At 35.9% G+C, this 23,916-nt stretch overlaps 2 protein-coding genes across 3 annotated transcripts in view; both read left to right on the forward strand.

Annotated features, from left to right (window-relative positions):
- Positions 1–733: 733 nt before the first annotated feature.
- htatip2 (HIV-1 Tat interactive protein 2) lies at positions 734–8,587 on the forward strand. 2 transcript variants are annotated; one of them, XM_015373348.1, is made up of 7 exons: positions 734–874; positions 2,620–2,812; positions 2,896–3,003; positions 4,292–4,429; positions 5,237–5,298; positions 7,287–7,515; positions 8,231–8,587. In XM_015373348.1, exons 1-6 carry the CDS (start codon positions 759–761, stop codon positions 7,504–7,506), a joined length of 837 nt encoding a protein of 278 aa, XP_015228834.1. In that variant the 5' UTR covers positions 734–758; the 3' UTR covers positions 7,507–7,515; positions 8,231–8,587. The 2 variants fall into 2 exon arrangements, with proteins under 2 accessions (XP_015228834.1, XP_015228836.1); XM_015373350.1 differs by having other exon boundaries at positions 2,623–2,812; positions 8,231–8,586.
- Positions 8,588–14,261: 5,674 nt separating this feature from the next.
- The window catches only part of prmt3 (protein arginine methyltransferase 3), a 77,055-nt gene continuing 67,400 nt past the window's right edge, over positions 14,262–23,916 (forward strand). Inside the window, exons 1-9 of the mRNA XM_015373346.1 lie at positions 14,262–14,302; positions 14,551–14,653; positions 15,867–15,949; positions 16,040–16,089; positions 16,218–16,323; positions 17,998–18,151; positions 18,586–18,727; positions 19,871–19,936; positions 22,393–22,514. Of these exons, the coding sequence (XP_015228832.1) occupies positions 14,281–14,302; positions 14,551–14,653; positions 15,867–15,949; positions 16,040–16,089; positions 16,218–16,323; positions 17,998–18,151; positions 18,586–18,727; positions 19,871–19,936; positions 22,393–22,514 (848 nt within the window). The 5' untranslated portion in view covers positions 14,262–14,280. The remainder of the gene's footprint in view (positions 14,303–14,550; positions 14,654–15,866; positions 15,950–16,039; positions 16,090–16,217; positions 16,324–17,997; positions 18,152–18,585; positions 18,728–19,870; positions 19,937–22,392; positions 22,515–23,916) is intronic.

The raw sequence follows: 23,916 nt of genomic DNA on the forward strand, positions 1-23,916 counted from the left end.
ATTGACCCTGAGGTTCTGAAGCCTATCTATTTGTGGCCCCCCCTCAGTGTACATTGGTTGTTGCCTGGCCACCCTTATTCAAATTTTCTGGCTACGCTTCTGAAGTGCGCATGCGTCATTTACAGTACCTAGTTCATAGTAAATGATTTCAGCAAACCTCTATACAGTAATTTACATTCCTGAAATATTATTGTTTCATTAAAAAACGAAAGACGTGTTCCTTTATTGTTTTTCAATGACCCATGTGATCCGATGTTAAACTATTTTTATTTTTCTCGCCGTTTGTCTAGAAGCAGGAAGAAGACCCAGTATGGCAAGCCATTTGAACATAAATTCGGTTTCGTCTGACCGTTCATAATAACGTTCCAGATATCTTAAAATAAATTTTGATTAGTCAAAACCACATTTTGAGTATCCGGAATGGTAATTTAAGATATCTGTATTTACATTCTGATCAGGAAGAATAATAATTCAAGATATCTTAAATTACATTTTCACTAGTCAAAATATAATGAGAGATATCTTAAATCGCTAAAACGTCTAGTTATAAAACTATTTGAGATATCTTGAATGTAAGGGGGTATTGCAAGCCGTTTTAACATAAATTCGGTTGTGATATGGCAAGCTATTTTAACATAAATTCGGTATTAATGCCTTTACGTTCAAGATAAGGGAGGTACAACCGAATTTATGTTAAAATGGCTTGCCACAGCGCTGCCTTTAGAAACGGAGCAACCAGGAAGTCTCTATTCTCTGCTATGACGCTCCTCTGCTCCTCCTGGGGGAAAGCGACCTGGATTTTAACCTTAGCTTTTGCCATCATTGCCATAATCTTTTATTGTTTCGACGATAGTGCGCCGAGCAGATATACCAGGTAAGAGAAAAAGCTGTTCATACTGTATAAATACTGAGCTGCTGCTGTTTATGGAGCAGAACAGCAAGAGCGATTTTTTTCTTCTACCTATAAAGAAATCAAAACATTTACATCAGATAGTCGTATTTGGAAACAAATGCTCTTGTTAACAAGAACATTGAATAGCTGTCATAATACAGCCAAATCATTCTTTAAAAGGTAACTTCTTTCACCAAAAGTTGAGACACAAAATTATCTACAAAAATCTGTTTCTACATTTTTTTTTATTATTATTCTTTTTTTTATTAACCTTTAATAAACAACATTGTTTGTAATATCCTATGCTTTTTAGTCTATTTTAAATTCCCTAAATGGGCTAATAGCCCTTTATTCAGCAAAAAAAAAGCTTACTGCATCAAAATAATATACTAACCTTTTAACTTTACTTTTCAATCAGCGTTTTACCTTTTTCTTGTAAACTTTTTTTTTTTCCAACTTAATTTACAGTAGGTAATTTATCATTCAAGGCCTCATCTAATTGGTCAAATGCCAAAATAAGATGTACAGCCATGTAGCAGGATCTATGCTGAATGACTAGATATAGATATTTTGCTTCTAGACCTCTGGTAACTTGCCCTAGAAAGGGTTAAAAAAAGGTACAGAGAATATTGTGGTTTAAAAAATAGACAAACTGATTTAAAATTTTATTAATTGAAGATTTATAGCCATCACTTTTTCATCAAACAATGAATTTTTCAAGAATAATACATCCAGAGATAAAAATAATAGTTGTACAAAATACTGTGAAGATGCTGACCTGTTTTTATTGGATTCTTCACAAATAGAAATAGTAGATTAAATTCCCGTGTAATGGAGCGTAGGGTTTGCTGGATTATATAATCTCAGTGACAGTGAAAGCAAGGGGCACAGAAGCTGCCTGAAGGTGGCAGCATTTTTTGTTCTGCAAAAATGCATTTTTCAATTGGTGATCTAATTGATTGGACTAAACAATGCTGTCCAAATGAACCAGGTGCTCCTTTTGAAATACTGATCCTGATTAACCATGCATTTTAGCTGTATTCACTAGCCTTACCCAGGCCTGGTCACTCCCTAATCTGTAGAATACAGAATTACTCAAAGTAGAGCCTAACAACCTTACATTATCAAGGTTAAAGGATCTCATGCTCCAGTCTAAAGAAATGTAAGAAAAGCCCAGGAAAGGCTACAAATAAATTTCTAAGGCGTCGGGGGCTCTAGCAAATCCCAATAACAGGCATCATTAACAAAATAAAAAAAAAACATAAGTGGTGAACCTTCCCATGAGTGGGCAGTTTACCAGAGGAGCTTACTGATAACAGATCCAATAGGTGACAAGCAATATCCCTAAACAAAACGCAATAATTATGTTATGTCACTAATTCCCCATGAACAACTTATAATTGTGTCATAAAGTATTAATAAAATAATGCAAAGTGAATAATTATGATGATAAAGTTGTGTTCGGGATCCTATACAGTTTTGGCCTGGTTCATGCAAGGAGTTAAAAGTAGAGCAAAAACCTTAGATTTAGACTTGTGTTACAATATAGATTTGCAATGAACCATATTATCAGGATTTTCTTTGTAAATCTTAAAAATTATGCTCACAAAGATAGTGTAGGTTTGCACTTCATGATATGTTTAAATATCCATTTGTTTGCCATTCTGTTACCTGTCCTTTACAAATTTATTCCACCAACTCTTCTGCCGTATGTGTGTCCCTCTCAACAGCATGGATGAGAACATGGAGACCCTGAAAGAAAACTTCAGGAGTCAGAACAAGAGCTGCTTTATCCTGGGTGCGTCAGGGGAAACTGGGAAGGTCTTACTTCAAGAACTGCTGGAGAGAAACATTTTCTCCAAAATAACTCTCATTGGGAGAAGGCAACTGACCTTTGAAGGGAAAGAGTATGAAAACCTGGTTAGTGTTGGTTTCTGGGTGCAGCTTATACAGCATATAACACATTATTTTCTGTTCTGAGATGTCTTTCTCTATTCATGCAGGTGCAGGAGGTAGTTGACTTTGAAAAGCTTGATGACTTTGCTGCTGCCTTCAAGGACCATGATGTTGGCTACTGCTGTCTGGGAACAACCAGGGCAAAATCAGGCGTGGTAAGTAAATATACTTTAAACTAGAGCTACAGCTGTTTATTCATCAGGATTTTCATGCATTTTTCTTTTTTTTACCTTTCACCGCCTTGTTCTTATCTAGTGTGTTTGTTAATAGGGGCCGTGACCAAGCAATATTTCCTGTTGCCTAGTTATCGTTTTATGGTAGATTGACCTTTTCTCTACATCACATCCTACATAAAAAAAAATGATTTACCGGTACTAGCATTGATCAAGGGCTTGGGATAAGCAACTCCTTAACACGTGAACCTATCTAATTGTCTCTGTCTATGTATCTATATTAATAATTTTGTTGAAGTAAGATTGACAAGCAATCTCTGACAGTAACATACATTAAAGTTTCTGGTTGAAAAGACAAATCAATGCATACTTTAAAATACATTTTACCTTGTTTCGATTTATTAATTTTGTCAGATTCCAGTTATTTCTGTGCCAATCAGCGCTGATCAGCTGTTTTATGATTGCTGAATGACAGCTTCCCCTCAGCATAATGCTGATACTTCCATGTTTCACTGTTGCTTCAGGGTTATATCCACTGTTAACATTGTTGCCACACAAAGCATTTTCATTTCCGTGTGGGTTTGACCTGAGTTGAGCATCTTTTTACATATTTTCTGTTTTGCCTTGTGGGAAGATTGAAAAAAATTGAAAATCTGACTAATTGGCTAACATATATCAGTGCATAGTGAATGTTACCTTTATTACTTCTACTAAACAGATTAAACAATTCTATGTACTACATTTATAGCTGGCAAAATTCCTTTAAAAACTCTCAGAATAAACTTTTCTATTTCTATTTCTGTTTATTTTTCTGATAGTATTTATGGACATCTAATAAAATAAGGCTATATCTCTCTGATTTTTATTTGTAAACATTACAAAAACACACTCACACAAAAAATACAATTTAAACCACATATATTAACGTTGGTGGCAACCATAAAAGCAGTATGAATCCGTTTGGAAGAGATTACAGAGTTCAGATTTAAATGATAGTCGCCCATCCTGTAGAAACAGGTCAGTCACTGTTTTTGATAAATCAATTGTTTTTTAGTAGGCTTAGAATTCAGCAATAGATATAGTAAAGGTTAACTGAGATTCATGTTTCTATAAATAAAGAAATATGAATCACTTATATTATTATTAAAATCAAAATTGCAACTTTAACCAATTATGCATTTCTGCAACAGAGTTGGTTAATATTAATGCCATATTTTAAAAGGTATAAAAGTATCATTTTCAGTGTTATTATCCCTGTTTTTTTTTTTAGGATGGATTCATCAGAGTTGATCATGACTACGTTCTAAAATCTGCTGAACTTGCTAAGGCTGGAGGCTGCACACAGTTTCACCTGGAGTCCTCCAGAGGAGCTGATAAAAAGAGTAGCTTCCTTTACCTCAAAGTCAAGGTCTGTTATTCCTTTGTGCTACATTAACGGTATAGTGGAGGAGGTGCTTTTTACAGGTGAATCATCAAACTAAGTGGTCCTCATAATTGTCAATCATTCTGGTGATATGATAACATAAGGCCATCCTACATGCTTGTCCCCAAATAGCTATCTTTTTCTGCATGTGCACATTTCATATATGTGCGTATATTTGTGTGGAGCTACGGTTTCAGACAGTCACTGAAGCTCACCTTTCTCACCGTGGTTCTTTGAAAAGTGTATAAAAAGCTACGAAGTGTATAAGAAGAAAACAAAGGCCTCAGAAGAGGCAGGTATTTCCCGGCATGATTTGAGCTCTCCTCGCAAAGCATTATGGGATTTGCTGTCACAGCGGCCCACTGTCTCTACCTGACAGCGGTGACTAATAACAAAAATGGTGCAGGTACCGCACAGTGGCCAATGGGGAGTAAAAAAAGCAATGATCATTAAGTCCACTATATATTCCCTGCGCTCTATAGTGATTTAAGGATTTAGGAGCTAGGGCAGATGTTATGAGAACAGCAACTTTTAAACAGAGCGAGCACGAGGAGAAATGGGCTTGTGCACGCTCTTGCACGCGTTTACCAGGCGTTCCCTCTCGGGAGCGGGTACAGGGTTGTGCATGTACATTTTTTTTTAAGTGGAGAGGGCAGGTCTTTTAAAAAATTGGCAGAAATCCTTTAAGAATCCATTTAAGCATCCATTCCTCTCTTTTACTGAACATGTTCCTTACAGATAATGATTAAAGGATTTGTGAAACATGTACTCTTTTGGGTGTTTTTCTTTCAGGGCCAAGTGGAAGCTGCTATTGAGGCTCTTGGTTTTGATAGATTAGCGATTTACAGACCAGGGTAAGTAATCCTATATGTTAGAGTTACAGACAAAATTACATTATAAAGAAAAAGAAATATTCAATTTAGTATTATAGAAACATATAACTTAAGCTATTGGCACAGCCTTTGAAAGAAGTCTCCTCTTATAATGTATTGAAGAGGTTTTGAAGGCAACAATAAGCCATTTTTTACTCTAAAACCATTGGACAATTCCCACTGTTCCAGAGTCTGGCTTATTGTGTGGTTCACACTGATGTGAATGCAATCCAGTGCATGGAAACCAGTAATGGACTCCAGGAACAATTTCTTTGAACCCTGGAGTTGTTCGTTTGCAGTGTGAATGTGTTCCCATCCCAGCATTGAGAAAGCAAGGAGAGAGAATGTCACATTAGATATTTTCATAACTTCTATGATTATATGTCAACTTAAAACTAGTTGAATGACACCTCTGTCGTTGCTCGAGGGATTTGTGTTGCTTTCACCCACACTAAGCAACTTCGAGAGGGGTGGTGGACAAAGCAACTAGAAATGTGCAGACTGCTTTACGGCATATGTCACTTGCCCCTTTCCCCATTTGTTATAAAGATGGAAGTTACCTTCCTGCTGAGATCTATACGTGTGTTTACTGTGAAATCATAAAATATAACAGTATATTTATATGTTTCAAGGTTCTAAACTCGTCAGCACATCAGTCGCTGATGAGTTGGTGGGGCGAGTGGGGGCGGATTGGTGGCAGCGGCAGTGGTGGTGCAGGAATACCAAAGTATCACTGTTCGCCTTTCATACAGCCACTGGAAACAGAAGTGCAGTTTAATCCAACTGCAGGCGACCGGGAGATCAGGATTTTACCACGCTGCTCCTCGTGGGAAATGCTGTCCTCAACCAAGCAAAACAATACAGCTTTTATCCACTGTGGGGAAGCCCAAATTTACCAAAACTGAAAGTTACACCTTGACGATTTAGACAGCGTATGCTTTACGCACGAAAAATCTTGCAAACACGCTGGCATACATTGCATAAGTTGTGGGTACGTTTTGTACAAGTTATGAGTACGCTGACATACGGCATGTACGGCAAGAAATTCTGAGAATGCTCAAAATTTCCCGACGTGTGCCAGCGTATGCGCATACGTGGATCATAAGTTACAGGTAAATTTTCTGATCGTTGACATACGTTAAGTGTAAGTTACTCGTAAGTCGTGGTGTCCAGCTTATCCAAAACCTGTAAGTTGTGCATAACTTATACGTAACTTATCAAGAACTTTTCTCCAACGTATATCAACATATCTGATGTGTTTCAGACGAACGTCTTTACGTATTGATACAACCCCAAACAATCCACCTGCATGATGCTGTTTGGCCCAGTAAAAAAAAAAAAACAGAAATAAATCTGCAGCAACTGAATGTGCAAACTTTCTCATAGATACCTAGACCGACCAGCAGTGGGAGTGAGATCATAAAAATACGTACATGTAGTGTGTGCTTGGGCGTTAACCACCTGGGATTTTTCCTAGTCGACTATTTGATGGTAAAAGTCGAAGTCGAGTCGATCCTTTGTTCTATTGTTGTCTTGCTGCAGTGTCGGTCCTGGTTATATTGCATAGGTCTAATCCAGATTTTATTGCTAACTCCAGAGTTTGCTCTACTAGAAATAACCTAATAAATAGAATAGAATACATACAATGAGCTAGACCTGTGTTGCATGTAACATGCACAACTCGACGCAGGTCCACACACCCTGCGCTAACTCTGACTCAGATGTGAGTCGACTCAACTTAATTAAGCCCACTTGTTGACTTTTCGGTGAATGCCCAGATGCTGCATGCTGCTGTTTTAAATACATAAACAGAAAGAAAATCCAGTGGTTCTGCTTCCCTTTAAAAATTGACTCCTTTTTCATTTATAATGTGCTGAAAACTAAACTAGCTCTGCTAATAATAGCTGTCTGCAGTATAACCAGATCAAATTCAAAACCATCTCATATGGGAACCGTTTTCCTTTAACCAGGGTTCTGTTAGTGGACAGAAAGGAGAGCCGACCGGGAGAGTGGCTCGCCAGGAAGTTCTTTGGTGCCATCTCTGCCGTGGGTTCCTCCTCCTTGTCAATCCCAATCCAAGCGGTGGCAAAAGCAATGGTGTCCAACACGCTGCTTCAACCTGAGCAGAAGACAGAGATCCTGGAGAACAAGGATATGGCCAAGCTAGGAAACACTAAGGCAAATCAGTGATTGAAGAAGGTAAAATGGCTTTAAAAACTATAATTTCATTTATTTGACCTTTTTAACCATATATGAGCAATATGTCTTGAAATGAAACCAGCCGATGCTACAATTAACAACCAAAACATGTGAGATGCCCCAGAAAAATAGATATGTACTAGATAACATCCTTGGCAGATTAAAAATGATTTAAGTCTGTTTCTGGATGTTAAACAAATATCCACTAATAATTTGACAATGTACAAGGGTCAGGTTAAAAGAACAAAAAACAACAATTCTTCTCTATTTAAATTAAAGAAGAGATTAAATCGCACAAAGAAATTAAAGAAATTAAATTGTGTTTTTTTTTTTTTAAAAATGCCTAAGTTTTTTTTTTTTCTTTGCAGTGGAATTTGATCATCAGCTTTTTGTGTTGAACTCCAAATGTTACACTGTCTTATGCCCTCTAAAATGTTCATTTTACTTCCTGTCAGATCAAATAAATTAGTTAAATAGAATTTCTGTTGATATAAATCTGTTGGAGGTATGAACAATTTGCTGTTTAGCTTCATTTTATACTATTTTCTAAGAAACGTAGAAGCATATAAGGTTAATTATTTTTATTGAACAACACTGTTATGCAACATTATTTTGGATTCTCTTTAATGATAAGTAATGTTACTTGAGAAATATGTAACAAAGATGTTCTGTTTGAAACTGTAACTTAATAGAACAAATTTCCATTTATTTCCAGATCTTTGCTGTTCTACAGAGATGACCACATTCTGCAAGCCTCATTAAGGAACTTTTGAAATACTTGAGAACAGACTTTATTTATTGCCTATTCCAAAGAATTTTTAATGCAGTTAGGCAATTTATTGATGAAGTTGATTTTAAAGTAACGTTAGTAACGTAAAGTAACGTAAAGTTGTTGTTTAAGGGGAAACACCAAGTTTGTTGGCCTTCAGTTTTGCTCTGATAAACTAAATTACTGCCTTACATGGAGTGCATATGTGTTCTAAACAGGATGTACTTAGATGTGAAGTTAAACATCACGATTAAATATTGCACATTTGTATGTAAAGAAAAAGATAATTAAATATCTTCTAACGTACAGTCAGATATGTGTCTGTTTTTTTTACCTGCAATTTACTATTGGTTGTATTTGTGATTATTAAATATGTGCTTTTTAGCTCATTTAGCATTTATCTCTAATTGGCATTAATAAACTAATGTTACCTGTGATGGACTGGCGACCTGTGCAGGGTGCACTCCACCTCTCGCCTGTACAGTATACAGTGGGCACCAGCATCCCTCGCGACCCTGCTTGGGATAAGCGTGGCGGAAAATGGATGGATGGAAACTAATGTTACAAATGTTTGATACAGTTTTTTTGCAGGTTTGTGAAGATAAATGGAAGTCCTACTATCCAACCCAGTTTGATAAACAACAAAAATAATTAAATGTAATACAAAGTGAATATAGTTTATCAACCTGCGTTAAATGATAATGATTATATAATGTAAGTGGTTGGTGTGTTTTAGAAAATACACACATAACATTAAGTAGAGCAATCTAATTTTTTCATCTTTACCATTTTCTGCCTTTTTTTTCTGTTGATTCATTATAAAACTACATGAAGTTCTCTGGTTGTTTTTCTCATGACACAACAACGCCCTCTTGTGACTGATTAAAGTTGTACACTGTGTAAAACAAGCCCGAACTCAGTAGATGCATTTAGATCTTTTAATCTTTATTTTTTTTCTATTTTGGGATGTTCAAAATGCACAATAAGGGAAAACAAATACTTTTTGCATTAGATTTTCAAAGCATAGATAACTGAAACAGAACATTATATCATTTTTTTTGTAGGTCAACATTTAGGTTTCTGACAATGAACAGATATTAGCCATCTACATAAAATGGCCTGGTCATACAATGTCCACACAACTCTAGATATATTGCCTCATATGTTTATCATACATTTTTGTTTTTTTTAAGCCATAAACAATGCAAAATCATACATAACGTATTAAAGTGAGCTCAGCAAAACATTTTTTTCAGACTGCACAAGTAAATAATTGTGGTTACTTTCATAGTCATCATGCAGCAATTAAGAAGGATAAGCTAAAGATCTACTCATCTCTCTCTCATATAAAACAAGCAGGGTACGTGCCTCTTATGTTAGTCGCAACACAACATTAAAACAATCCCTTTAGATTCCTGTGTTGCTTTGTTAATAAAGTAAAGACACACGGGGCTTATATTGTGATGCACGTTTCTGGGAGACAACATATTTGTGCTTGAATTCATACATGTAAGAGAAAATTAAGGTAAAGAACTAGGGATGCACGATATAATCGCCCCCCTATCGGTATCGGCCTGTATCGACCTCAAAACTGAATATCGGACATCAGCCACCCCACCGATATTGAACCCGATATTTGATCAGCTTCTGAGTTTCTAAAGTCTAAAAAAAAATACTACTTCTTCCTCAAAAACTTCTTGTTTACAGACTTAAAAACTTCTAAAGACGAGGGAACAAATATTGATATATTAAAATATCACAATATCTTCATATGCTGATATATTGCCATTTAAAAACACAATATCAATCTCTTTTACTAATGAAATATTGCTATATGTCATCGTTATGCTACGAAATCCCCCGAAAATTCACGAAATTTTGCCATATTTTTATATGTTGATATATTGATGCGGTATCAATCTATTTTACTAACAAAATCTCACAAGAATTTGCAAAATATCATGAGAGTTTGAAACAGAACGATGAAATTTCATGAGATTTTGAAAGTAAAATAGATCGATACCGCGTTTTTAAAAATCAATTTGATATCAGCATATGAAAATATATTTGAGTATATTATTTTTCAAAGTGTCAGAAATGGATAATAAAACTGCTATTTTCAATGACTACTTATTTTTGTCCAGCTTTAACAACGGTATCGATATCGGTTATCGGCTACACGAGTTTTAAAATATCGGCATATCGGATATCGGCCAAAATCCCAATATCGTGCATCCCTATAAAGAACTTATTCCTGGTTCCTATAAAGCTCATAGAAGCTATACAGATTCCCAAATTCCTTTGCGTGATAGGACATACAGTATATTCACTGATCACCTTGCAGAATTTTACATATTAAGTAAATGCTTTATTTCTTCATGTTTACTCTGTGTGAGACATGTACAAATGTATACAACTTCATACTTTTGGGGTTTAAAAAAGGGAGCATTACCCTTAATCTACATTTGTGTACTTCAGCTTTTTGTGGTTCTTCTTAGGGAGGCTATTGTCCCAATTGGTCTAGAATCATCCATGTGTGTTTCTGTCATTTAATGACTGAAGGTTGTCCAGATTCAGCATATTAGTCCTGAATTCATTTCCTACCCATGATTGTTTTCTTACTGTTGACCCCAGAAAAGGCAAAGGAAAAGGAGCTTGGAACTATAATTTGCTCAGAATCCGCCCAGGTCACTTAACTCAGCCTCCATCTAAACATGAGATAAGCATCATCACTGCAATGCAGATAACACAATTCACTCTGACAGGGGGGTGAATAAACCTCAAACTGTTTTTCTCACCAAATAAAATAAAAATCATTTTGAAACCAACTTGAGGAAATCAAAACCTTTTACAAGTTGCTGCTGCAAAAGAGTAAAGCAAAGCAAAGGATTGCTGACCAGGTTAATATGTGTTATTTGACAGTGAATTAAATTTGTATTCTTGACACCACTCAATATCCAAAAAATCACTTTGCATTAAATATGTCTAGATGCATCCCAGCAGACACAAAAAGGACGAGGCAGCTGATCAACAGTGTGAAGGCACTGAAACCAGTGACTTAACTTTGACTCATGTCTGCTGTGAGCCACAGTGGATTGCAAAAGTATTCACACCCCTTGAACTCCTTGTAATCTTATGTAAAAGAAAACACAACGAATAGAAAAAATTACAAATAAAAAGTAAAAAAAATGTAGTGTCAAAAAATATTCATCCCTCTTTTTTGAGTTTAACCAATTTCCTTTAGATGTTTCCTAGTGATTAACAAAAGCCATATTGGTGACAGCAAATATGTGGAAGAGGGTTCTCTGATCGCTTGAATGTAATATTGATTTTTTTTTTTTATCAAAATGCAATATGTTGAGGAGAACTAATCCAGCACATCGATTTAAATCTGTAAAAGCAGCAGCACCTAGAGTTACGAGGGGCTATCAATAAGTAATGCCCCTGACCCACTTCAGATGTTTGATCGAGCTGAAATTTTTCATCTGCCGTTATTTAAATCTCTATAAATTAAGTAGCAAATTACAGCTCTGAACTATTTGTGGTTTCCGACTTACAGGCGTTTGAACTGAGTAAAGAAAAAAAGAAAGAAATGGAGCCTGTTGAGTTTTGAGCAGTGATCCGGTTTTTCTATTGGACTCACTCCACCAGAGACTTTTGATGAAATTAAAGTAACTTATGGTGATGATGTCCATTATATGACCCTGCAAAATGTTTTACAAGGTTATATTATGGGGCATTATCACTATAAGTTACTTCCATTTGATCAAAAGTCTCCCATTATGTGCATCCTTTCAAATGCAAATACTCAGACTTGACTCAGTTTTAACACCAGCAAAACAGAAACCACAATTAGTTCAGAGCTGTAATTTGCTATTTAATCTATAGAGATTTAAAATACTTCATATGCAAAATTTCAGCTCAATCAAACTTCGGGAAGTGGGCCAGGGGCATTATTTATCGAGCGCCCCTCTAAAATTGAAATGGAAAACTGGAATGTAGAGCTCTGCTTTTTTGTCTTTGGTTACAAACAGAAGGTTATTACCACCTATTGTACATATGCATGTGGCATAAGATCGATAAAAAATAAATTATATTTGGATTTGAAATAAAAAAAGAATCTTTACAATAAAAGGCTTTTTTGTCAGACATATCACAGCTACTTTAATCAGTTGTGTCAGTTTGAAGTATGTGACGTAGTCCAAAAAAAAGGTTACAAAACAGATAAGTGACTTTAGTCATTTCATTTAATTTCCCTGTGGAATAAATTAAATTGAATTGAATGAGTAATATATAAAATCAGGTTCCTGTTTTACTGGCATACTACTTCTTTTAGAGCACTCGCATTGTTGCTTTATTTGCCATTTTCCAAGTGTCATAGTTAATCTGTTTCTTATAGCTGATTGTATGATCGTATGTAAATCTGATAAATAATTTGGACTCTGGAGGTTGCGAAAACCAGAGTAGACTCTGGAAAATCCTTCCCTTAAATGTTAAAATCGCCCAGTCTTTTTTTACTTCGTTGTTGAAAACTCAACTATTTGCTCTGGCCTTTAACACAAGCTCCACAATTATTTTTATTATTTGTATTAGTATAATTATCTTCTTTTTTTAATGTTTGTGTAACTTGTAATTATCTTTTTACTCATTTGTTGCATTTTATAATGTTTGTTTATACAGCACTTTGGGCAGATGTAGCTGTTTTTAAATGTGCTATAGAAATAAAGTTGACATTGCCAATTTCTGGTTCCGTGTTGTGAAAGGCTGCTGTAATAAGTAGGGTGTTTTTTCACAAATTTGAATGCTTGCACGTTGCAGATCACAATGGCAATAAAATTTAAAAGTGGAGCCATTTTTAGTTTCTTTGGCATTAAAATGAGAGATGAGAAGATTGAGATTTAAAGAAAGAATGATGATGGAGGGACTAGGGGGGTTATGAGTGAGGTTAGGCCACTGAAAGTACAACAGTTGAAGTAATGAGTGAAGACTGGGAAAAAGATGCTGCTATAAGTGGTGAAGATGAAACAATTTAATTCAGAGAGAGAAAGAAGGCAATGTGGACGAAACAAAGTCAGGGTATCCAGCCTATCCAAATGGACCACCAAGTATTTCTGATTCTGATTCCTGTTTGATGGGACAGGTGTTGTGAATGAAACGGTGTCCAGCTTGAAAGAGCTCCTGTGTGTCGATGAATGTGTGCAGTGACAACTGAAAAACATCTTCTGCCTCTATTTATCTGTTCACTACAGTGTGTTGAATTCATGTTAATGTGTATTTAAAGACATTTCAATTAGTGAAAAAATTAGAGGGGGGGAATAAAAAAAAAAAAAAGACATTTGTAATCAACCAAAACTTTCTCGACCCCCATGAGTTACCTCTGCGGACCCCCTGTTGCTTGGCAAAAAGTAGTATACTTGAAGTATACTAAATTCGGAGATTTTTAGTATTACTAAAGTATACTTAAAGTATACTTTAGTAAACACTTTATATACTTCTCAGTGTAAGTCAAGAACACTTGACTATACTTTTGTTAAGTATATGAAATATAGTTTAAAATAAGTAAACTCTAAGTGCACTGCCTGATTTTAAGTATGAAATTAGTGCACTTTTAGTATACTTGAATAAACTACTTTTTGCTAAGGTAAAGACCTCTGCTGTATAGTAATTTCAATTCTTCCTCTGAATCTGTCTTATGTATTTATTCATTTCTTTTTTTATTGTTTGGAACTTTTTTTTTATCAGTTTACTTTTCTTTGTTATAAAAGTAAAAAAAATGTTTTCGGGTTTCACAGATATTCATTAAAGGTTACCTACCGGTTATATATGTGAAGTACCTAATCTGTGGAAAAACTGAAGAACCTTCTCTTCTCACTCGCTTTGTAATGGACATTTGGTGACATCTGGTGGTTGAAAACGTGAACTACAGCTTGGAGTTTCAATGTGGAACGTCACCATACGTCACCAGGAAGTCCTCTATTCCTAAAGCCAGCAGCATCATGGCAGACAGCACAGACACACGTGAGTCTACTACACAGAACAACAAAACATCTTAAACAGTTTCATTTTGAAAAAAACAAAACACATTTTTATTCTTTATTTATAAACAAATGTTACTCCTGCGCTCAGTGGAGTAACAACGTGCTTTAGCAGCAGTTTGCTGAGCTGTGGGCTGTATCGGTGCTGCAGCAGGGCTACACTGTTTGAATTGTTAGCTGTGTTGGTCATTGTTGTGTCTTTAAAGCTGTTATGAATTTTTACTCAAACAGATATTGAAGAGATGCCTGAGCTCTCTGATGGAGATGAAGATGATGATGATGAGCAGTGGATGGAGGAGGAGAGGCAAACAGTTACCTGCTTATTCTGCCACAAGTGAGACAATATCTTAAATATTTAATTGTTTTCTGTCATTTATAGTATTCTCCAGTTTTTACCTACTTGGTTAATGTATTACTTGAATTGCAATAATGCGTTAAAAGTTAACTTTGAAGGAAATTAGCCTAAATCAAGAACATAAACAGAATTATTTGTGATGTTTTTATTTCATGGGAACTATGGAACATTCAGTAGTAGAAATAGATAAATGCTCAATAAAATAAATAAGCATACAATTAATTGCCCCTAAAAATACAATAAACTAATAAATGTAAGTACAAATTAAATTATACAGTGAGAGATAAATCGATGAATCTCTTTTAATTAGCTTCTTTGTTTTTTCTCCTTTGTAATAATTACCTTATTTATTTATTGGCCATTATAATCTTCAACTTTATTTATTTATCACTTTTTTTTAAGCATTTCTTTATGTGCATCTGATAATATTTTTGTCTGTTTATTCTTCCTTTGTATTTTTTTACCGTATATATTTCTTATTTCTGCCTGTCGTATTTACATTTCTGTATGCATTTCTGCCTCATTATGTAAATAAGGAAGGGGTGTGTCTTAAGGGCTCAAAATATTATCACATGCACATACATAAATACTTACAAAAGATTATAATGGACAATAAATAGATGAGGTCATTATTACAAAGGCAAAAAAAACAAAGAAGCTAATTAAAAGAGATATATACATTTATGTCTCCCTGTATAATTTAATTTCTACCTACATTTATTAGTCTATTGTAATATTTGGGCAATTAATTGTAGGCTTTTTTATTTATTGAGCATTTATCTATTTATTTATTTATTTATTTTGAAATATGGCAGAGTTGGTCCTCCATATTATTGTAGTTGAGCTTGAAGAAATAAATAAACCTCATTGTATATAATATAAACCTTGGTTTAATCATTAGTTAATAATTTTGCTTTATTAGCAGAGACTTAGCCTGTAATTGAATACTTTGGCGATCTGTTGTGTATCTTTTTCCTGGTTAATAATATCTTTTCACAATTTCATCTCTTAACCTGAGTTTAATATTTTAGGCAAACAAATTCTAATGGGGGATGTGGTTTCCATGGTGACTTATATGAAATATGTTAGTCTCATCTATAGGACCTTGAACCTGTGTTTTATTGTACTGTTTTTTTATTTGCTTTAGACTTCATATTTAAAATGGTCTTTCTTCCTTTTCACTTTTGTTTAGGTTGTTGGATTCTGTTTCTGCAACCCTTCAGCACTGCACGGCTGAACACCAGCTCAGCCTTGTAAACGTAATAAAAAAGCACCGTAAGTACACACAGAGCCAAAGATCTTTGCAGATCGACCAGTCCGATGATTTTGTTCTGTTTGGATCATTCACGCTTCATATTTCTTTAGGTTTAGATGACTACGGTTACATAAAAATGATAAATTTCATCCGCTCAACGGTAAGTTCTCTCTGTTATTCAGTGGCAGAATTTACCAGAATTCTTTGAACATATCAAGCAAACCTTTTGTAAGCATGAAAAGCACTAAGATAGGGAGGAACCTCTAACATTTTGATTTGCATCTTCAGAAATGTGCTCCATCCTCGCTAATGGAGCTGTCAGAAGGCCCCTTACCCTGGAACAAGGAAGACTTCCTGAGACCAGTCCTTCAGGATGACCCGCTGCTCCAGACAGGTACTACATCAGAATAATACGGTGTCTCTGATCATCCCTGAGCACTAATCTATCTCTGACATTAACAAATCTACAGTTACAGAAGTATTTGAGCTACTTTTAGCAATTTAACAGTGATGCCACATACAGTGTTGAGAAATCCAGGAGGTGTTTAGTAGGGCTCGGTATTTTCGTCAAAGTCCTGAAACGATTCGATTTTGATTCATACAGTTCTAAATCGATTAATTTCAATTTGATCTGTTTTTACAATAATGAAAGTGATTCAACTGTGTTTCAAAATACTCATGTATTTTATTTTTTTATGTCAAATTAAACACAAAGTGCAAACTTGTAAATCGGACAGTTTAAACTTGAGGTGTGAACAAAACTGTCTTAAAAGTGCAAACTTGTTTGTGAAAAGTTAAAAAGTGAAGCCTCACTCGAGCAAGCAAACGTGACACAGCGGGGACACAGCAGACATGCATGAGCTGCATTATCTTCCTGCACAAACCATATTTGCAGTGTTGTTTGTGTGTTTGCTGGTCAGCCTCCATTTGTTAATGTCTGTAAGCTGTCTGGCTTGAAGTACTCTTAAGTGCATCTTTCCTGCTCATTTGTATGTGAACGTCACGCGGGTCACTATAAAACTAATCGATGTCATTCCCTAGACATTGATTTTGCAAAAATGTAAAGGAATCGATTCAAAATCCTTTTTTTTTTTTTTTTACCCAGCCCTAGTGTTTAGTGAACCAAAGGAAATTATAGGCTGGTATAATTAAGGGCTTGTGAAGTTTAAAAATACAGTTTAAGGGTTGTGATTTGTTATTTAATAATGATAATCAACCTTTTTTGTTATTGCAACTATAGACATCTGAATCAAAGTTGTCAGTTTCATTTAACCCATCCTTTATGGAGCAGTGGGCTGCATCTGTAGCAACATTCCTCTGGTCCTGCTCAGGGACCCAAAGCAGCAGTTTGTAGGATTTAAACCAAATAACATGCAGCCTTCTCAGGGTCTAAGCCCCCATCTCTAACCAAGAACCAGCTAATAAAACATTGGATTTTATTTGTTTCGTTTATGTTTCTTAATCCTGTGATTGAAAACTGATTGAAGATCCGCGTTCGGCTTTCTGGAGAACCTTAAAAGGCTTACATTTAATCAACTTGATTTTAGGACTCTAAAAGTCTTAAATGAGCTCAGACTTTAGTCATAGTCTAAGTTTACAGTTTACTCTGAAGGCACCTCCAGGCTTTATAGAACTGGAATATGACACACTTGATAAGTAAGTGTAGGTAAATAACATATTTGTTTCCATTCAGCTGTATTACTGTGATGCCCTGTTATAAAGGAAATGGTGATTCCTGTATCTCCTCAGAGGATGCAGAAAACTGCTGCATGTGTTTTAACTCAAACACAAAAGTTGAGCTCAATTGAATGATCTCCTCTTGCAACTTAGGATTCTTTTAAAAGCTTTTATTTGCTTTCAAAGTTCTTAGTTGCCTCCACCTTCCAGTCTGAACTGCTTCATCCTTACACACCCTCCTGTTCCCTCAAGTAGAATGACAACCATGTTGAGATCAAAGATTAAAAATATTATCATTACAGCAAAAACAGAGATAGTCCTTATATAACTTGATATAAATGCACGTCATCACCTGGTATGCTTTCTTTGCTCATGCTTCTGTTGTTTCCAGACCTGGAGGAGCTGTGTGAAAAGGATGACATGTCTCCATCACCCAGGACCCAGCCCAGTGACGAACTGCTCTGCAGAGCCCAGGCAGCTGAAGCAAGAGCCAAACGTTCAGAAGAAGCACTGACCAGAGCCATGGAGGATCTCCACAAACTAAAGTCAGTGATTAAAAAAAAAAAAATCTTATTTCTGTTGTTTTTTTTATTGGAAAATCTGCTGTTTTTTATTAAATGTTTTTCCAGAACTTGCTTTGCAAGTGTAGGTGATGTACTCCTTCTGTGTTACCCTTTTTTGGCCAGTAGGGGGACACAGTGACCTCTGCATTAACTTAAACCTGAATTCACTTTGTAAGAAGTTTGAAGGGAAGAGAGGAGAGCTTAAATAGGAGAGTGGGGAAAATTCCACTGCAGCAAAGAACCTGAAAGAAGAGGGGGAATTACAGGGGGTGTGGATGAGAGTTAGAAAGATAAATGCCTCCTATCTCCTTCATTTACTGCTATGTCCTGTGTAAATGTCCTCTTCTCTGGTCACTGCTTTTGTCTCAGGTCCAAGTATTAGAAGTTAATTGCCGGTCTGTTTGCCTTTGTTTTAGGCTCCTTGCTCAGGGTTTGGTGTTGAACGCAGAAACCAGCAAATCAAGCAACCTGGGTGCTGTTGCTGAGCTGAGGGAGGATGAGGATGAAGCCTACTTCAGCTCTTACGGCCATTATGGCATCCACGAAGAAATGCTGAAGGTTTGTGCTTCGCAAACGCACGGTCACTGAACAATGTTGTAAAGCAATGCTCATAAGCAAATAAGTCTTTAAAGTGAGTCTGGGCTCATCAGTTTGCAACTTGGTTGGAAGATCTCAATGTTGCATGCAAATGAAAACTATCAGCTTTCTGCACAAATTTATACTTTACGCAGGACATCCTTTCAAAAGTGACAAATCAGCAATGAGAGCGAAGTGCCCATGTGAGACGTTGCTCTCTGTACAGAACAAGAAAATTAATTTCCGCCCACATTAAAGAGCTGAAACCTTAAAGTGTCAGCACACACTCAGGGCCGGGGGGTGTGTCTGTTACTGCTGCGTTTTTCCAACCCACTGCAACGCTTGGACATAAACCTGTTCAGTCCCTGATTGGTGCTTAGCACTGTGAAGTTTTGCGTTTCATCTGCGTCAGTGTGAAAACTTCATCAGAGCCCGAGGAGGGGCCAGGATCACGATGACGATGGTCATCCTGGTCAAACAGCGTCACCATGATGCCGCCAGTGTTACAGTGTTTTAAAGCAGCTTTTTTCTTTAACAATTGATTGGATTTTTGCACTGATGGTGAAATATAAATTGGATGCAGTTTATACTGAGCTAAACTATTGATGGGAAATTTCTCTAAAATAAATGAAATATTGTAAATTTTGATGCACAGTTTTTAATGAAAAAGTTATGAGCAAGACAGATGTGTTTTTATAAAAAAGGTCTTATAAGTTACTCCTCATTCAAAAAGTCCTACATAACAGATTTCTGTATTAATCACATCCTAAATATTGTTATTTTGCCTTGAATTTGTTCACCTTGGCTATTGAGCCTCCAGTTTTATGAACACAATCAGCTTTTTAAGAAAGTACATATATCAGTTTTTTTATTAGACTGAAAAGTATGGAGAATAAAGATTATAAAAACTATTTAGATATTAAGGATTCATTTCCCTTCCTCCTTCCTGACTTTTCTCTGGGTTTATATTTCAATTCTCCCCTTTGTTTGAAGTAACCACAATAACTACATATATGTAGTTTATATTCTTTGTTATTCTGTCACTTTTCGGCACACTTATCGACCAACTTTAACTCAGCATGGTATTCCGCATTGATCCTTTTATTTCAAACATTCATTTCACAGGACACGGTGCGAACAGAGAGCTACCGGGACTTCATGTACAGCAACCCAGAAGTGTTCAGGGACAAGGTGAGCCAATGCAATAAAGCGTGTGTTCACATGTCCGCATTAACTGCTATAATAAACATCAAAAGCTATTAAAGGAAATGGACGTTTGCTTTTTTTCAGAGAGTGCATTAATAAAGAGCCAATGTCTGATTTAGAACACCGTTCGGCTCTCTATTAACACCTCAATGTCGACTGCATGGTCCAGATAACAGACGTGTAATTCACTGCCAAACCCATAACACTCCTCTATGCCACAACCCCCACAGTCTCCCTTCTGTATTTCTTTTTTTTTCTTCTAAGCTTTAGCTTCAGGAGAAAGTAGCCGATGAGTGTGTAGTGGACAGAGGTTACGTGTGTTGATGGGAAGTTGCATTATCAGGTTGGGTTGACTCACACGCAGACAGAAAAGAAAGCCCAACAGTATTATCAGGAATGGAGAAAGAAAAGAGTTGTCGTGTCAGCATTGTGCCTGCGACACTTTGTGAACTCACAGAGGCAGCAGGATACTCGCTGTGAGTTACCCTAAATAGAGAGGCAACCGAACACAGAGCTACATTTAAATGGAGGAGTTGTTACTCCATCCCTGTCTCTGCAGCACCCCTTAGAAATGCTAACAAAACAATTCATTGCTCTTCCAACTCTGAATAGATACAAAACCAAAAGCTTTCTCCATATTTGGTGTTTGATAAACCATTTAAGAGAGAGTTTTTTTGGGATTTTTGTTCAATTTAATTTAGATATCAGTGTTTTATTTTTCTTTGTTATAATATAGCAAATATAAAATAAAACAGGCAGCCTTGACATTACGTTATGTTGAATTTTAGTCTCTTGAAATTGTTGTATGTTTAAAAATGTCAATTTTGCACCTTACTTTTGCAGCTTGTAGATTAAAGATGGTAATTCCCAGACAAAGCCATACAAAATTATGGCTTTTGTTCATGAATTTCAGATTTGATTTGAAGAAAAACTCATATCAAGTGGATTTTTTTCTGTATTCCCTATTAACCAGTTTTACTAACAGCTTTTTTAATACTTTTATGGTCAGTTTTCCATTTCAGATTATTAAGATAACAAAACATGCTTGCAAAGTTACCTGGAAAAGAGAAAAATAGCAAAGTTACAAATGGGTCGCGTGTCCGCTTTTTGAAAGCAGTTAAAATAATTTAGGAATGATTGATTTGATTTAAGAAATGTCCTAAAAAGACATATTTTTAGTCAGTATTTTATTTTGCTTTTCACTATTCTAATGTCCTCCAGTTGTAAAATATACAATACATAATCACATTCAATTTAATCTCAATGAAGAAAACATCACACAGATTAAGTTCTGAATTGGTTTGGTTCCTTCCTGTAATCTCCAGGCAGGTAGCTTTAGCCGGATCTTCAGTTAAAAAGAAATGTTCACTGAAGAAAATATTCAGGATGTATTTCATTGTGCCTTTTATTATAAATACGTTTGTGGATAAAAAGGCTTTAATATTTTAAATGTTGTAAGCATTTTCTTTTATCTGATCATATTAAAGCTACTGTGTGTAATAATTACAGGGATATACAGTCAGAAATGTAATATATTATACATAACTATGTTATTTATCATCATCTACGAGCTCAGCCTCTTAACCTTAATATTTGCGTTGCCTTAGAATTCGTTATTTATAATTACATAGGAGCGGGTATCGCAGCCATGGAGGCAGACATCTTTGCGCTACGGCAGCGCAGAGCCAACAAACTAGCGATTGCAAGATCGCCCATTACGCTCGAAAGTAACTACGGCAAGTTGTTTAAGTCTACATGAAATCTATACCCTACACAGACTAATGAAATACTATCTGTAAAATTATCTATGTAAACAAACCTCATCACTTGAGAAGGTAGGTGATGCGGACGTCGTGGAAGACATTTTGTCCCGTAACGCTCGCCGTACTGTTGGGGGGGAGAAGCGGTGGGGGGGAGATGTTCATGTTGCTGCGGTCTGCAGTCTGGACGTTAGATGTCGCTGAAAATTACACACTGTAGCTTTAAGTTGAAATCATTGAAAAAGGCGTGAAGTGTTGATTATTGAAATTATCTTTAACTAATATAGTAATCGATTACTAGTTAACTGGAGTGGAGAGAATCTAAAACGTAACTTTAGCTGACAGAGAAACCCACAATGAGGAGCAATTATACCAAAATTGTAAAAGAAATAAATAAACTTTCGCATTTAAGATATTTTTTTTCTGTCAAAGAAATAAAACAGAAAAAGCTGCCTTATTCTGTCAAAAGTTTTAATTTTACCTGATTTTCATTTCGTAAATAGTCTTCTTTAGTTAACCTTTTCCTATCTGATTATTAAAATAAAAAAACATCGACAGATTAGTCAGTTGCAGCCCTAGACTAGATATCTTATCTGTCAGACACTGATAGAAATATATGTGTGGTTCATAGAATTCAGTACAAATTTTGCGTCTGTATTATTGCCTCTTCTTGTTTTGCAGGTGGTGTTGGATGTTGGCTGTGGGACCGGCATACTGTCCATGTTTGCTGCCAGAGCTGGGGCCAAAAAGGTGATTGCAGTGGACCAATCAGAGATCATCTATCAGGCAATGGACATAGTCAGGTGAGATGAACTGTATGTAATGTAAATAGACTGAAATTGTATATATTTCTGTTTTTTACTTAAAGATAATTAAATTAAAGCGGTCTTTGTCCATCCCATGCTCATGTTATTGGATTTTTTTCTCCAGCATGCAGCAAACAGTAGGAGTAAGGAGCTTTGTGTGACCTCCATCTACCTTTTATTTGTTGCAGCTGGCTGACTTCAATAGAGCTGCTGTCAATGGCATCGCCGTAATGTACATAATTTACACCTGCAGCTTGACTTGTTTGTCCCTCGGTTTTTTCTCGCCTGCAGTTACTGCAGACTGAAGGCAGCAGTGACGTTCACACAAACGTGTGGAATACACTTTTCATTTCCTTTGTGAATCAAGTTCCCTCTGATTTCTGGTTCAGCGTGTTTCTAGTTTTCCAGGAGCTGGTTCTCACCACTGGAGTCCATTTACCTCCACTGGAGCTTCTGCTTTCACTATGACTACCTGTAAACGCCATCACTCCCCTGCTGAAATGCATTTTTGAATTAGAGGCCATTATGACTGCTGTTATTACCGTTATGTAAGCTAGCGACATATAAGCAAAACAACAGGGTTTGCTGAAGGAAAAGGATGTTTTAATTTTACAGACCACTGACTTGCTGTTGAAGTGTTTGCCAGAGTGTGGGTTATGTAGCAAGTTTCCTTGCAGTGAAGAAAGATGTCCTTCATCCTCCCCCTGCTCATATTCTTTTTCACTCTTTTGTTCACATATAGATAAAGCCACAACCAGCAAGCCTTTTATATCAAGAGATGACTTGGTGCATAACTTTAAAGCTAGCATTTTTTGCATGCAAACTACTTCCCCTCAATGGTAATATGAGGATTCTAATTAAAGTTGCTCCTATTGGCTGAGCAGGGACATCCATCTACTATCTCTGCTCTGTCAGCAAAGTTTAAATGAAAAGCTTGATGCCATCTTTTTATGCTCCACGGTTTTTCCCTAACGGACAGTATTTCGATTCTTAGAAAGGCAATCTTATCCAATTTCTCTGTTATAAAGCACAAATAAAGAACTACAATGTATACATATGTATATATTACTAGAAAATAAAAAAAAAAACAGTCCAAGACTATATCTGTCACAGAATATAATGACAATAAAGGCTTTTTGACTTTTGACTTTTGATGTTAAAAAAGATGTTTTATATTAATGGACATCTTGGTAAAGGGAAAATAAAATGGATAAATAATTTTTTGGGGTCTAGTCTGGAAATATTATTTGGTCTTTTTAAATATGCTTATTAAATCATATTTGCTTGTGTTTTCACCACAGAGTTCACTTGCTTATTTGCTCATTAAAGGAAAAGTACACCCAAAACATGATTAGCCTTCATTTTCTACTCACCCCCATGCTGAACAACACTCTGGAGT

The sequence above is a fragment of the Cyprinodon variegatus genome, unplaced genomic scaffold (assembly GCF_000732505.1).
Source record: "Cyprinodon variegatus isolate N-32 unplaced genomic scaffold, C_variegatus-1.0 Scaffold86, whole genome shotgun sequence".
In the NCBI taxonomy this organism is placed as follows: domain Eukaryota; kingdom Metazoa; phylum Chordata; class Actinopteri; order Cyprinodontiformes; family Cyprinodontidae; genus Cyprinodon; species Cyprinodon variegatus.

Bases quoted from the DNA above. Each gene is read 5' to 3' on its own strand.
- htatip2 (XM_015373348.1), top strand. From the start codon at position 759: ATGACGCTCCTCTGCTCCTCCTGGGGGAAAGCGACCTGGATTTTAACC. The intron at 3,004-4,291 runs GTAAGTAAATAT...TTTTTTTTTTAG, and splicing joins CCAGGGCAAAATCAGGCGTG to GATGGATTCATCAGAGTTGA. The intron at 5,299-7,286 runs GTAAGTAATCCT...TCCTTTAACCAG, and splicing joins TTAGCGATTTACAGACCAGG to GGTTCTGTTAGTGGACAGAA.